This window comes from Amphiura filiformis, chromosome 20 (assembly GCF_039555335.1).
Source record: "Amphiura filiformis chromosome 20, Afil_fr2py, whole genome shotgun sequence".
Lineage (NCBI taxonomy): Eukaryota > Metazoa > Echinodermata > Ophiuroidea > Amphilepidida > Amphiuridae > Amphiura > Amphiura filiformis.
Genome location: NC_092647.1, coordinates 57328707 through 57343174, shown reverse-complemented (window position 1 = coordinate 57343174; position 14468 = coordinate 57328707). Strand labels below are relative to the sequence as shown.

Below are 14468 nucleotides of genomic sequence, written 5' to 3'. Positions count from 1 at the left end.
GCATAACAACTCAGGGGCCTCCTTGTAAAACATACGATGGAAGAGGGTGGCTGCTCCAACTGCCCTGCGGTGGCTCAATGGCTGAATCGATGATCTTCATACTCATTTGTTGGCAGACCAATGACACGCTTAGCTCTATTTTGGATGGAGTCAAGCTGAGTTAGTGAGGTGGGAGTTGCACCAGTCCAAGCACTGCTGGCATATTCCATTTTTACAGACAGCAAACTCGAGTTATACTCATTTTAATACAACCACCCATTTTTGTATCTGCACTAGGTTTCACTTCCCAAGTAGGGGCATACCTGTTATATTGATTGGTAAGGCGCGATATTCAAATGCAAATATAGTTCTGTGGCAGGTGTGGTTTCGATCAATAATTCCTACATGTTAAAGGGCTCTTTTCAATATGAATTTTACCTCATTGCACTACATTATAATAAAACGGGCCAAATGACAACATGGCACCACAATTTACCGCATGCGGAGCGCACGCGTTTCTGTCGACGAAGTATCATGAAACTAAGAGTCCCACTGAAGTTCAGCCTCTTTTTCGTCTCCAATTTCCTACAGCTAACCGGGTTTCATGTAAGGTAGCAGTATATAAAAATGTGAACAAGCTCAATGTGCATTGGACACTAAGGAACAGAAAGCCGGAAGCTTCAGGCAGACCACAAACTGCTAGATCACAAGTGCCCATTGCTAGACTTAGACATGCGTTACAGCAAGACCAAAGATCAGCTCAATCCTTTACCCAACATTCCCCAATCAAGCTGCTGCTGGATCGTTCATAAAGACTTGAATTGGTATCCCTACAAACTATAGTACCGTAATGGACTTTGTTGAATATTAATTGAAAGCAAAAGTTGTCTTTTCAACAAAAAATCCTGTTAGCACTTTGCTGATTCGTCGAGATTGAAATGGATAAAAATCAATCAGCCGTGTGCAGCTACAAAAATGGGGGTTGTATTCAAATGAGTATAACTTTAGCTTGCTGTGAGCAATTTCTACAATTCTTTTTGGTATTTGGACGTATAGAATTTGCTCTTTCCAGTGGTATTTTTATTTTTAGCCGATTCTTTGCAGATCTCGAGTTGCAGCCCCTCAAACATGAGTTTACTTCTTTTTGACTCAGCCTGTATGTTGACTATATCACTGCTTGTGGACAATCACGCAGATGCCAGGAAGTAACAAAAACTACCATACCCTCCCAACCACAGTGTTGTCGTGACCCACCACGTTCAATCCTCTGCCGCGTCGGAAAGTAGTCAAAAGCAACCAACACCTCGGGACCAGTAGTTTTCACTACTTCCCCTAAAACATATTGTATTGAGGGGATCCTTTAGGAGGAGATCAACAATGATGTGCACTAGTCTGCCCTTAAAACAATTTTGCCCAAACCTCCAATATACTTGGAATTCATTATAATAAAGAAATATTCAGATTTCCTTTGACAGCATAACCATCGCGTATACGCGCGCGTCGTCAAGCGTGTGCATTGGACCTTGTGCAAAATAATATGCGCTGGACGGCTAGCAGTATGCTTAATTTGTAAAAGGAAATCTGAATATTACTTTACACTATACAGTACTTACCAATACAAGTGAAGTGATCCTCTGCAAGCTTATATCCATCTAAACACACACATGAATAGCTGCCCTGTAGATTTGTACAAATTGCCTTTTCATGACAAATGGTAGGATCCTCTAAACACTCATCCGTATCTTCACATTCTACTCCATCACCATGGTAACCAGGTTGACATGTACATTGGAAACTACCATCTGTGTTGTGACAGCTAGCAACATTGTTACAGTTGTGAGTACCTTCTGTGCATTCATCAATTTCTGGAAATAAAGAGAGTTGTTGACAATTTAAAACTAAATTTGGTTTCAAAATGGGCCAAGTTTATTACAATGATCCACAAAGGGTTACTAAAAACCACCTGCTGTGAGAAGTCATCCATACAGGTCAAGTTGAGAGTAACACAGTGGCAGATTCAAATCAGTGCGTTAACGTGGTTGCATCACTAGCATATGAAAAAATTGCCCTTCTACGCATGTGTAGATTCCCCATGGTATTAAGTTAGTATGCACGATTCAAATCTGTTACTGTGAAATCCAACATGGGGTAACTCTAAACTTCAGATGATACAGACTATACTTCATGCTTACCATAGGGCCTGAACAATGTTTGTTTGCTGTAACTTAAACCCTGGTGCCAAACTCATTTTTTCCAATGGGGAGGACAACTTTCTCTACCCAACTGTATATTTTTCAAACAAGGTAAAATACTATTTCTTTGACAACATTACTTGCAAATATTCATATTTTGTGTTATTTTGGGTATTTTCTTCATAGAAATGCCAATAACACAAATTGTGTATCTGTATAACCTTTTAATTTTGTGAACTAGACACAGGGGTTGATGTACATAGACCGCTCGATCACTTGTTCAAAAAAAGTTCAAAAAAAGATAACTAAGTCGAAGCCAACCAATTTGCATGTACTATATGAAAGATAATTGTACAAGGATTACTTAGCGACTTCAAAATTTGAAGAAAAAATTAAGCCTTGGCTTAAAAATCCGGAAAAACTTGAAAATTTATGAAAATTCAGCTCAAAATCCAAGATGGCGGCCGTAAAGTGAAAATTGTCAGAAGAAGAAAACTAAATCGAAGCCAAGCCATTAACATGTCTCACATGATAGGTAATTGCATACAGATTAATTGGGGACTTTAAAAAATGAAGAAAAAATTGGTCTTTGGTTTCAAAATGCACAAAAAGGCAAAAATCCAAAATGGCGGATATGCGAACAAATGATCAGGGCCAACACCTGTGTAGACAGTACAAAAAAAAACCTGACTCATAGATCCTAATATTTTTCATCTAATACAGCAACATCAAAAACAATGTTTTTTTGCCTAGTGGCAAAATGGTCCAAAACTATGTGACACTTTGTACGATAAACAAAACCTGGTATCACCACTTGGATACACGCGATAATGGAAAGGAATTGAAAAAAAAACTCTTCACATTTATCAGTCTATAATATCGAATTGATTAATTCGAATTAAACAATTCATCAAGTGGCCATATGCAGCGCCATTAGGCATGTTACAAGACTACCAAGTGACAGGTTATGGACCGTACACACACAAAAGAATGGGCACTTTTTTGATCATTTTCATCAAGGTTACTCAAAACTTACCTAGCTCATTTATTATACAGCAGGGGTCTCTGCCTTTTTAATATGTTATGAAAAACTTAATTAAAAAAATATTTACTGACGGAAATAAGAATCCATCGACAGATAGTCTTCTATGCTCTCACAAACTTAGAAAAAAATCTGAAAAATCCACAATTTTGGTCTAAAAAATGGCCAAGGTTACAGCTGTCCAATTCAAAAGCACAGGAAGACCACCCACAGCATTGAGGTCAACTTTCTAGACTTCCTGTCTACTGGCAGTAATGGCTACTACCCAGTGCTAACATCAATGAATAATTGTTTCAAATGAATTAATAAATTTGGTATTATAGACTGTTTGCTTGTAAAGTTTTTGAAAAGCATATGTATCCAATTGTTAGCAGAGTGATGGGACTGGGGAACAAAACCAACCAATGTATAATGGTTCTCCCCCCATTTAACCAAGAAAGTGACAGAAATTTCATCAAGCTCAACTTACCAGTGCAGTCAAATCCATCTCCCTGATAGCCTGTTATACAATGGCATCCCATTTCTCCATTCTCAGCTGAACAGGTTGCATTAGTATGGCATGCTTGTATCTGTTCACATGTTATTACACCACCTGGTTGACATGTGCACGTTTGATGGCAGTCAATATCAGGCACTATCTCAATAACCTGAACACAAATAGAAATACTGTTTTAATACTTAGAAATGTACAGACCTGATCCGCATTCAATGCTTTGTGTGCTGACCGTAGGCTGCAACATAAAAGTCCAAAGTTCTTGGATATTTTCTCAAAATATTAAGAGCTATCACAAGAACAACTGAACCAATACAAGACTCGTTCGTCTTCATTTTAATGCATATTTCATGCTGATGTACATGTATGAAAAGGTACAATTCTGATTACATTTTTGCATTTTTAAAGAAAATTTGAAACTTGTTGTCTACAGGCAACACCTCATTGGCATTGTTTTCTTTACTCTCATTATACACCTAAATTATTTGAAATTTTTTTCCTTTTGTTTTCCTTTTGTTTTATAATGGGTATCTGAACAAATTTTGGTGACACAGGTCGACATTTTGCTCCATATCAAAAATGACTACAAATTGTGGTAGAAATCTTCCAAATTTGCGCACTCTAATTACAAGGATGATAACTCTATGGGGAAAATACCATATAAATCTATATAAAGCAGACCAGATAGGCAGTGCTTTATATAGATTTATATGGTATTTTCCCCATCTAAGTCCCTTAAGTCTATCAACGCTTTGTACTGCAAATATTGTTGATAACAACTAGTCACCTGTGCCCACAAACGACTTCAAGTAAATTTTTTCTTATGGTTCCTTTTTTAAGTTTTATAATTCGAGGGTTGAGAGCCAGAAAGCCTCAACTCAAAATCACCTGCTCCCACAAAATGAGCATAAAGTCGCCAGGGCACTATAGAAGATACAGTTCATTAATCATGACAAAATTCAATAGAAAACAAAACACTGATTTTTGAAGACCAAAACAAGGAGCCAATAGGCTCATTTTGTGAGAACTGGTCACAGTGAGTTACGGCTTTCTGGTTCTGAACCCTCAAATTCATTAATGGTGCAGCGATCATATATTTTCATTACATGAATCTTTACCTTTCTGGGTCCTACAATTCTAATCTGAGAAAAATGATACTATTACTATCTTACCGGATAATAGAATCCATCTTTTTGACAGCCACAGTTCTCTTTCTCAATGCACCTGTCACTTTCCTTGTACAAACTCTCATCTATACAGTAACACCCTTCTTCACAGTAGGGATGATCACATGATAGGTCATCAGGGGTCAAACCACATGTCAAAGGGCATGGTGAACCACAGGTCAAGTAGTGTTGACCCTCTGGACATTGTTTAGCTGATGAGAAATAATAATTGCACATTGGCATTTTACAATAACAGATTTCAGACCTCTCAGAAAACGTTTGTTTCCTTCTGAATTTGTTGCTCACAATTATGTTAGTTTTACTTTTATTATCATTTTTTATTAACTGTATAAAATAAAATAGCTATCTTTTTTTTCATTCCAGGTGCTTAACAATTGGCATATAAACTGAGCTCAAAAAGAAACTTATAATTTTTCACAACTTGTGAATCACAAGGTCATATCATATCAAATCCTGTCAATCAAAATGAACCAAAATTACACACAGGAGTACTTCAATACTCTCCAACTGACACAACAGCAAAAAGCACTGATACGGAACAGCTTCCTGGACCACTTTTACAGACTTAAATTGGTTGCTAAAACAGGCTGACTTTACATAATTTTGCTGATTTGAGGGAGGCAATGACAGTTTTGATGAGTGTCACTCTGCGTCGATCGCTTCTTTGATGCGTTATCGGCCAATCAGATTACCGGGCTGTCGTTATGATTGTCAGACGATTGAATTAGCCAATCATCAGAACCCCACTTCTGTGTTTACGCTGTGTTTGCTCACCACAAGCAAGAGAGTGCCGTTCTTCTCTGGAAACTTGTATAACTTACCACATTTTGTTTGTATTTTATAATCATATGGTAGCACTACACCAGCTATCCTGCATGCCTCAGCATATGCCTCTATAGATTCACAGTATTCAAGTTCATCATCAGTCATGACGGCACAGGTATCAAACACACATGAGTCATAGAAACCTGTTGGATCTATTACATGATGACAATCTTGAAATACACCTAGAAAATAATCAAGATAATTTAAGAACATGTAAAAATCATAATAAACACAACTTTTATAAATTTTTAAAGCCTTTGTTACAAAATTAGAGAATTGAACCCACAACATCTTGATATTCTTCGGTTTAATTCTGCTTCTCGTAGATGGCTTGTGAGCTGACACTCCATGCCAGATTTTACTCCAGATTCTAACCATCAGATACTTGAATTCCTTCCCTTCCATTGGTAATCAGGGAATCAGATCAATAATCTTTTCAGGGGAAACTGAAATGTAATTTCTCTCCTTTCTTTATCAGTAAGAATTGAATCCATACTTTTGGATCCATGACTCTTCATTTATAACTTGACTCAAAGGCTGACAGTAAAATAGTTCACATGATTTGCTGGGATTGGCCTTTTTTCCTTGTTCTTTATCTTCAATTTGTTTTTTTCTTTTCTTTCCATATAGGCCAGCATTCTTATATAGGCTTTATAACCTGGATTGAGATTTTTGCTTGAGCCTGGTCCCATCAGTATCCAAGTTTGTCTCCGTACAGAGCAACCATTTAAATAAACAAATTCCAAAAACTCAATGTCCATTTTGGCATTATCAAACCGTGTAAATTTACTAAATACAAATTACAATGAATATTAACTTTCCACAACTTTATTCCTGCACTTTCCACATTCTTGGGTAAATGATTTTCCTACCTTCTCCATTAATTATATCATTGCATCTTCTTTCTGCTTCTTGTAGATGATTAGTGTCATCACACACTGGAGCTGTAGATTCTTCATCAACATTCTCACAATCAGTGTCATTATCTGGTAAAGCCCATTGGTTGAAATATGCAGCAGGCTGCTCAATCTGTGGGAATTGACAAGAGATGGGGAAGATAAATTATCCTTTGATCAGCCAGTCTCCCTTTTTTTTTTTTTAGGATGACAACCCAAGTTCACAATGGACTGTGATTTCTAAACTCAAATACTCACCCTTGTGCTTTGCTCAGTCAAAGAGTAGGTTCCACAAAGTCCTTGCATAGCACCCTTGTAGCTTGCTGGTATACTGATTTCAACAGAATGCATGCCATTCCATAATACTTCTAAACCAAAGTCTGTAATTACAGCCTGAAATAAAATGGTAGAATCAATAATAGGTAATTAAAAACCAACAGTGGTAGGGTATTATCAAAGCATTTCTAAGTTTTTAGGTCAAATGTGGAACTTATGATGCTTATTATTAAGAGAGTACATCAAAAAGATATCAATAACATGTCAAAGTGTTTTCCACTATAGTGTTTCTAGATTTTGGCAGTCCTTGGTGGCTGTCATAACATTGCCACTTTTCAAGAACTGCTGACATCTAGACACTATGGTCATTGCACAGTAAACAAGGTTCCTGATATGAACAGAAATATATTGAGCAAGTACTATATATTCTTTTGGATCTGTTATCAGAACTTATTTATTTAATTGCCTTTTGAAAGATCATGATGAATCTCAATAATAACATAGCAGACCATTTTTTTTATTTTAAAGATGAGGTAACAACTTGAAACTTACAACATGACTTGATTTAGGCAATACAGTAACTCTATGAAGCAGGAATGTAGGTGGTGTGACTCTGACTCCATTGACTCTCACAATCCTATCAGGTAGCAATTCAATTACCTGTAAATTAATGTACAACATAACTTGATTTTGGTAACACAGTAATTGTATGTGGGTGGTGTGACTCTGACTCCATTGACTCTTATAATCCTATCAGGTAGCAATTCAATTACCTGTATTAAATAAAAGTGTAATGTGAGATCACTTTGTTTTACTTGAAGATGGCATGGACAATCAATGATTGGCCAACTCTGCAGATCACAAATCATGCAATGAGGGTCATTGTGTAATTATGCACTACATATTCACTATTATGCTGATCTAGTGAAGCAATCTAAGGACTTGACATAATACAGTAACATCCCACCAACCAAGTCACTATACTTCACTTCACTTCACCTCCACATGTAGTGATTTTTTTGTTTTTAGGCGGTTATGCCACCAAGTGTGATAACAAAGCACCATTGCACACATTTGTATATACAATCTGCAGGATTAGGTTTGCATGCGTCTTTCAATACTGCAACCTTCAAAATACCCACCCTAAGTCAATATCAAGCTGGTTAGCAATCTTGGCATCACATCTACAAGTACTGATGATGGTCCAATTTACTTTCATAACAGAGTAAGCCATCAAGCATTTAAACAAAAAAATCCAAAATTTATACATGAATACTTAAGTTAACTTACCCAATCATACACCTTGATAGTCACATCTGTGATGAAAGATATCTGTCTCTCTCCACTGTTCTCGTCTTTGATATGTTTGCTTTCAATTCTAAACGATGTCAAACTACTTCCCTGAATAACAGAATTGTTGGTCTCTGACATCACAAAACTACAACTGCTTTGGTAATCAAGAAAAGCGCCATCATATGTAGTAAAGTGGTGACCACTATATCCAGTGCACATTCCAACTTCTGTGGAGGAAAAAAATACAAGAAATTAAGTCTTTTCCCAATCACTATATACTTTTCCTTTATTCTACATAAGTAATTACGGATTACATAAAAAGTCATCCATAACTTCTTGAACAACTTCATCAGGACTGTTCATAAAAGAATTGTTAGTTGTGATTTCATACCACTAGTCTAATAAAGTATCCATTTACTTGCAGACGTTTCGGAAACTGTCAGTTTCCTTTTTCGATGCTATTGTTGTAATGATGATCTGTATACAGCTGATGTTGACTGCTGCTTAGCAACCGAGTTGCCAGTTGATTTTCTGTCAGTTATCAGATCGTCAAAAACATGATGATCCATAACTACTTATGTATAGAGTGACATGTTTGTTTTGGTGTGAGTGCATCATTGAATCTTCTGCATCTTTTTTCATCCAAAAGAGTTGCCATGGAGACAATACTTGGGTAACAATCAGGTATGTGTAGAATATAATTAAATTCTTCAAGATATTTCAGTTTAAAAACTTGGTGCACACTTTTCATATTTGGAGCCATGGTCTTGCAAATATGGGGAAGTTATTTTTTGTGGTATGTTAATTACTTTTCTCCCTCCATCAATGGACTGGTATGATGCATTACTACTCAGACTGCAAAACGTTACAAATTATAAGTAACTGGACTGACTCAGACTGGATTGACTCACACTAATTTCCATATTTACCTAATTCAACTTTCCACACATATTTGCAAACAATATGGTGCCAATTAAAGTACAGATGATTGAGATGAATAAAAAAAATACTTCTAATTCCCAAAAATACAATCATGCTAGCTTCACATGTGACTCCATTTCATTGTAGCCTTTATGACACAGACAAGCAAAGGATCCTGGCTTATTAACACAGGTAGCATGCTCATCACATTGGGTTTCATTGGCACACTCGTCAATATCTATGGAGGAATGAATCATCACCTTACCTTCGCATATGACTCCATTCCATTTATAGCCTTTATGACACAGACAAGCAAAGGATCCTGGCTTATTAACACAGGTAGCATGCTCATCACATTGGGTCTCACTGGTACACTCATCAATATCTATGGAGGAATGAATCAGTATGATAAAGTTAGACAATCATATGATAATAATTTACAACATTTTCATCCGTGAGTATAGTAATCCAACTTGTAAGCACACTCTCATCCACATTTAGTGTGCATTCTTCATTACATGCAGGCAAACATGCATAATTGCTGAGGTATTCTGTTTTTCCTTCCATGAGTGGCACACAAGCATGGCAGAGTTTGATTCTTCTACAGACTATCCTATTTGTTCAAATATCTCTTTCCAGACAATTGGTTGCCTTCTCTTTTCTTGGATCAATGAATAATTCTGTTGTTATTCTCTTTTTATGCCTCAGTCAGAGGCATCATGTTGCCTAGTTTTCCGTCAATCAGTCCGCCTGTCCGTCCAACCTTGTGAGCACAATTTCTCATTTCATGATGCAATCCAAATGTGTTATTCTTACATCAAAAATTAAACAAAACAAAGTAATAGAATACAAAAGAAGACCCTGTTTTTGTTACCTCTGCATATTTCACCATCCTGTTTATATCCCTCATTGCAAGTGCAGTGATATCCACTGATGTCATTGTGACATTGAGAATTTGCTGTGCAGCCATTATACTCAACCCCTTGACATTCATCAACATCTAGTGAGAAAAAAAGTTTTTTAAGATGTGATCAACTATATATATATGATTCAAGTGTGATAGATTGTTACTTCTGAAAACCTTTACCATGTTGGACACAGGCCGGGGCCATAGGTCCTCCCACTATCCAGCTCAGTAGAAACAGCATATTTCTGATCACATCATGGCCCAGCTAAATCAAACCATCTCCAAGTAGGATTTTTTACTGTACTGCATAATGCTAAAGGATACAGCATACTTGTAGATAGCTCTCAATGGAAACAGCCTGGATTTCATAAATGTATGTTGATAACCATACAGCATAACCAATGTTTTGCCCAATTGTAATTAGAAACATGTTACATGCTAAGTATAAGTAGAAACATGCTATACACATGAGACAGTCAATTGAGGAGATACACATAATATATAAAGGTATGCTAATTGAAGAGTGTCCTTGCACACGATTGAAGGTGCATAGCTAGGATATGATTATCCCTGTAAAATTGCCTATATTTAGAGAAAAGATCAGAATTTTTGATTTTACTATACGCTATTGTGTCCTACACAACTGTGAGGTCGAATATTTTGAATGTCACCGCATCTACTACTAATAATGCGACCACTGCTGTTTATTGACTCATAGACAACACCCAGGAACCAATAGGGACTATTATGCTGTCATATGAAAATAGCAAAACAAATTTAAGACAGTGCTGACAAAATCATAGATCAGGCATTCTCAAAAAGAGTATCTGAAGTGCCACTTTCTAATGTAGTTTTAACCTAAAGTGCCACTGTCCAAAAAAACAGAGCAAGTGAAGCATTTTATAGCATGTAAAACAGAGTCCTAATTGGCGTCACACACCACTCAGGACACCGAGGTTTGCCACGAGTGGCGAGTACTGCTATTTGAGAATGCCTGTCTTAAATAATACCATTTTGGACACAGAGTCTATACACATACACTTTACCTGTGCAATTAACTCCATCACCAATAAAGCCTTGTTTACAATGGCATGTAAAGATGTTGTGATTCACATCTATGCATTCAGCATACAACCTATGACAATCATTGGCACCAGTAGAACATGGACTGATAACTGAAAGGCAAAATCATAACCACATAAGATCACCAAATAAAAATAATGATCATGAGTTAAAGTGGTACAAAACATGTGTAGATAAAACACATCCAGTTTTGTTCCAGATATTTCCCAGTAACCAAATGTCTAGCACAAATTTGGTAAGTACTGAAGAATATTTTGACTTTACGTTGACCAAAGATACCTATGCTATGTAGTATCATTCAAAAATTGATGCTGATAGTTCATCAAAACAGACCATGTTTGTTGTTTTGCATAAATTGGTCAGTAACATAAAATCAGAATTTTTCTTACTTCTAGTCCAATAAACAGTACTCACTGTGGACGTTTCGATGTCTACCAGACATCTGTTGTGATGAACTTCTGTGTACCACTGATGCTGATGGTTGCTTAGCAACGTGGTTGCCAGTTCTCTTTCCAAGAAGATCGTCAAACACATGACTGAGAATGTATTGCCCCATCAGCATCAGTAGTACACAGAAGTTCGTCACAACATCAAGAGTGTAGAAAAAGATGTCTGGTAGACATCGAAACGTCCACAGTGAGTATAGACTGGCCCCCAGTCTCGGTTCGGTTCCATCTCTGGATAATGTAACAATAAATAATTACGTAATGCCCTATGAAAAAAAATGCCAACTCCCCCCAGTTTTCTTCAATGCCAAAAACCCATTCCTCTTCATCCACAAATCGCGCCACTAATTACACCCACCACAGTCAACCATGCAGCAATATAGAAATATACTCGTATTATAAGTGAACGCGAAAGTCCATTGAGCGCTGATTCCGAGACTGGTCCAATCTGTTAGAGATCTCACTTCCAAATATTCGTTCAACGAAGCACGGTGATTCCGATGTCAATTACGAAAGCCCCGCCCCAGTTTCAATTCAAATATGGTAGCACAAAGCTATGCCGCGGGATGTGGCTTAAGATCGGATGGGACACTTGTCAACAACTGAGAGGTATTGAGCTCAAGTGGCACGCGTCTGATAGACCCATGGTACTCTTAATAATAAAAGGCAACCACTCGACTCGGACTTAGGCCTATTGTCCATATTATGCGTACATTATCGCGTGCGGTTTGCAAATGTTTGGACATTATTTAGCTAGGGAAGTCTTTTCAAATATCCCAGCGCTGCCAAGCTGCGTTGATTGGTCGGATACAATATCGTTGTTTAGTCGCTACACAAACGTTAATGTAGTGAAAACATGGACGTGGTATATAGAAAGATTGCGTGACTCCAAATCCGTAAAAGTGAACTTCCAGCAGTTTGTGGGAGCTGGAAGTCAAATTGCCTACAGACTGGGAGGGTCCGTGTATTGGGTTGATTTTTAATGCTATGTAATCTACATTACCAGTCGTTCTCCACGGACCCGAGGGAGGGTCTACAGTGAGTACTGTTTATTGGACTAGAAGTAAGAACAATTCTGATTTTATGTTTCATAACAGTCCTGATGAACATGTTCAGTAATGGTCAGTAACATAATATGCACTCCTACATCAACTTTTCAATTTTAATTTTAAAATCTTCATAACATCCACAATATAACCTCTGTAACTTTTTATTGTTACCTTTTCCAGAGAGCAGTCATTGTTTGACAAGAACTGTAAAACTTTGATCTTGAGGACAAAAAGAAGAACAACAGTTCCACACTTTCCCCCTAAAACATGGTGCCTTTAGAAATGTCACAAGAACATTTACATACCAGCTGTTAACAACAATATTTCAATTCAGTCATGTTTTTGTAAACAAATATTTCAAATCATTATATTCATTTTAACAGCGGTAAATTGTACATTTCATAGAACATAATAATGAAAATCAAACATTATGTAATGCCAGTACTAACCTGTGCATCCTCCTACTTCAAATCCATCGCCATAGTAACCAGGTAGGCATGGGCACTCATATGAACCAGGAGTATTGAAACATTCTGAATGTGCTGTACAGCTGACAAACTCATCCAAACATTCATCAATATCTGAAAAATAAGTTCAAATGTTTGTATATATTTTTTTACTGATTTACTTATTTGTGATTCTTCTTCTTTCATATACAACATACACCAAAGTGCAGTTGCACTGGGTTGCAGAATTGTACAGATAAAAAAATCTGCCAGAGATTGCTACATGGACGCTTCTGCAATGACCCCTGAGGTATGTGCAACTAACCATGGATGGTGGAGTGACCAGCACATAAATATACTTCCACTACTCATGCATGGCAGGTAGTACTGGGTTACATCGTACCAGTAGCAAGAACTTATTTGTGATGGAAAGGTACTTACAAATTACATCACAACTATACACTAATTCTTCATGTTAAGCTTACCTTGACAATCTTCCAGACTATCCCCTGTATAACCAGTATTACATTCACAATGAGGCTCAGGGATGAACACACACTGTGCATCTTTAGGACAGTCACTATCTTGACTACACACTACCTCCTCTGCATGGGTGAACAAAGACAAGAATTATTACAAGGTTAAGATTCAGAGTCTTGTTTAATTTTGCAGACAAAATATTTTACACTGAAACCAAAGAATATTTTCAAAGAAAGAAAATGAACTTATATAGCTCCATAATGTGTGACACTAAATGGATATATGCCATGTTGTATTATAATATAAGCATAGGAACCAAAATGTACCCCTTACATATTTCTGAAGATGACTTGAATCAAAGATGCATCATCTTACAAATAAAACCATGTGCTTTAATTTTCCTATTTGTAGCATATACCTCGTTTCACCAATTCCAACTTGCAAAACATACTATTTATGCGGTTTCAACCAAGTTATATGACACATTACAAAGATTAAAGAAATTGACCCATTTAGGATTAGACTCTTACCAATGCATCTATAGTCATCATCAGGATCAATGGTGTAGCCTTCTTCACATACACATTGAAATGATCCAATTAAATTAACACAGTGCATATTTGTATTTTCTCCACACAAGTCTAAAGCACACTCATCAATATCTGGGAAAAAAATATGTTATTCATCTTGTCACCATGTTTGTGTGTTAGTGTCACTTGCAAATAAATTCTATGCAAAAATCAAGTTATACTCTTATCAGCTCGTAATAGGTGGGACTCATAACATCATGGATTGATACAGAATGGCGTACACACAGGGCAGCACTTATGCGAACTACACTTTGTGGGCGTTAAGTTGGGACTTTATTGACTTGTGCAGTAACAAAACAGAATAATTCTTGCCCAGTGCCTATTACAAGCTGATCATAGCATGATGTCAGAGTTATGATCACA

At 36.9% G+C, this 14468-nt stretch overlaps 1 protein-coding gene across 1 annotated transcript; it reads right to left on the bottom strand.

Moving 5' to 3' along the window:
* Window positions 1-3037: 3037 nt before the first annotated feature.
* On the bottom strand, window positions 3038-10074 carry LOC140142392 (alpha-tectorin-like). The gene is made up of 10 exons (XM_072164362.1): window positions 9979-10074; window positions 9370-9489; window positions 8181-8291; window positions 7443-7550; window positions 6873-7007; window positions 6591-6747; window positions 5715-5900; window positions 4879-5084; window positions 3683-3860; window positions 3038-3042 (listed from the first exon to the last, which is right to left on the bottom strand). The coding sequence occupies exons 1-10, from the start codon at window positions 10072-10074 to the stop codon at window positions 3038-3040; spliced, it is 1302 nt and encodes a 433-aa protein (XP_072020463.1).
* Between the last annotated feature and the right edge of the window lie 4394 nt (window positions 10075-14468).

What these genes read in the sequence shown, in the direction of transcription:
- LOC140142392 (XM_072164362.1), bottom strand. Translation starts at nt 10,074, where the DNA reads ATGGCTGCACAGCAAATTCTCAATGTCACAATGACATCAGTGGATATC. An exon ending in CTATCAAGGTGTATGATTGG is followed by an intron (nt 7,551 to 8,180) that starts GTAAGTTAACTT and finishes ATTAATTTACAG; the next exon opens with GTAATTGAATTGCTACCTGA. An exon ending in TGATATAATTAATGGAGAAG is followed by an intron (nt 5,901 to 6,590) that starts GTAGGAAAATCA and finishes ATTATTTTCTAG; the next exon opens with GTGTATTTCAAGATTGTCAT.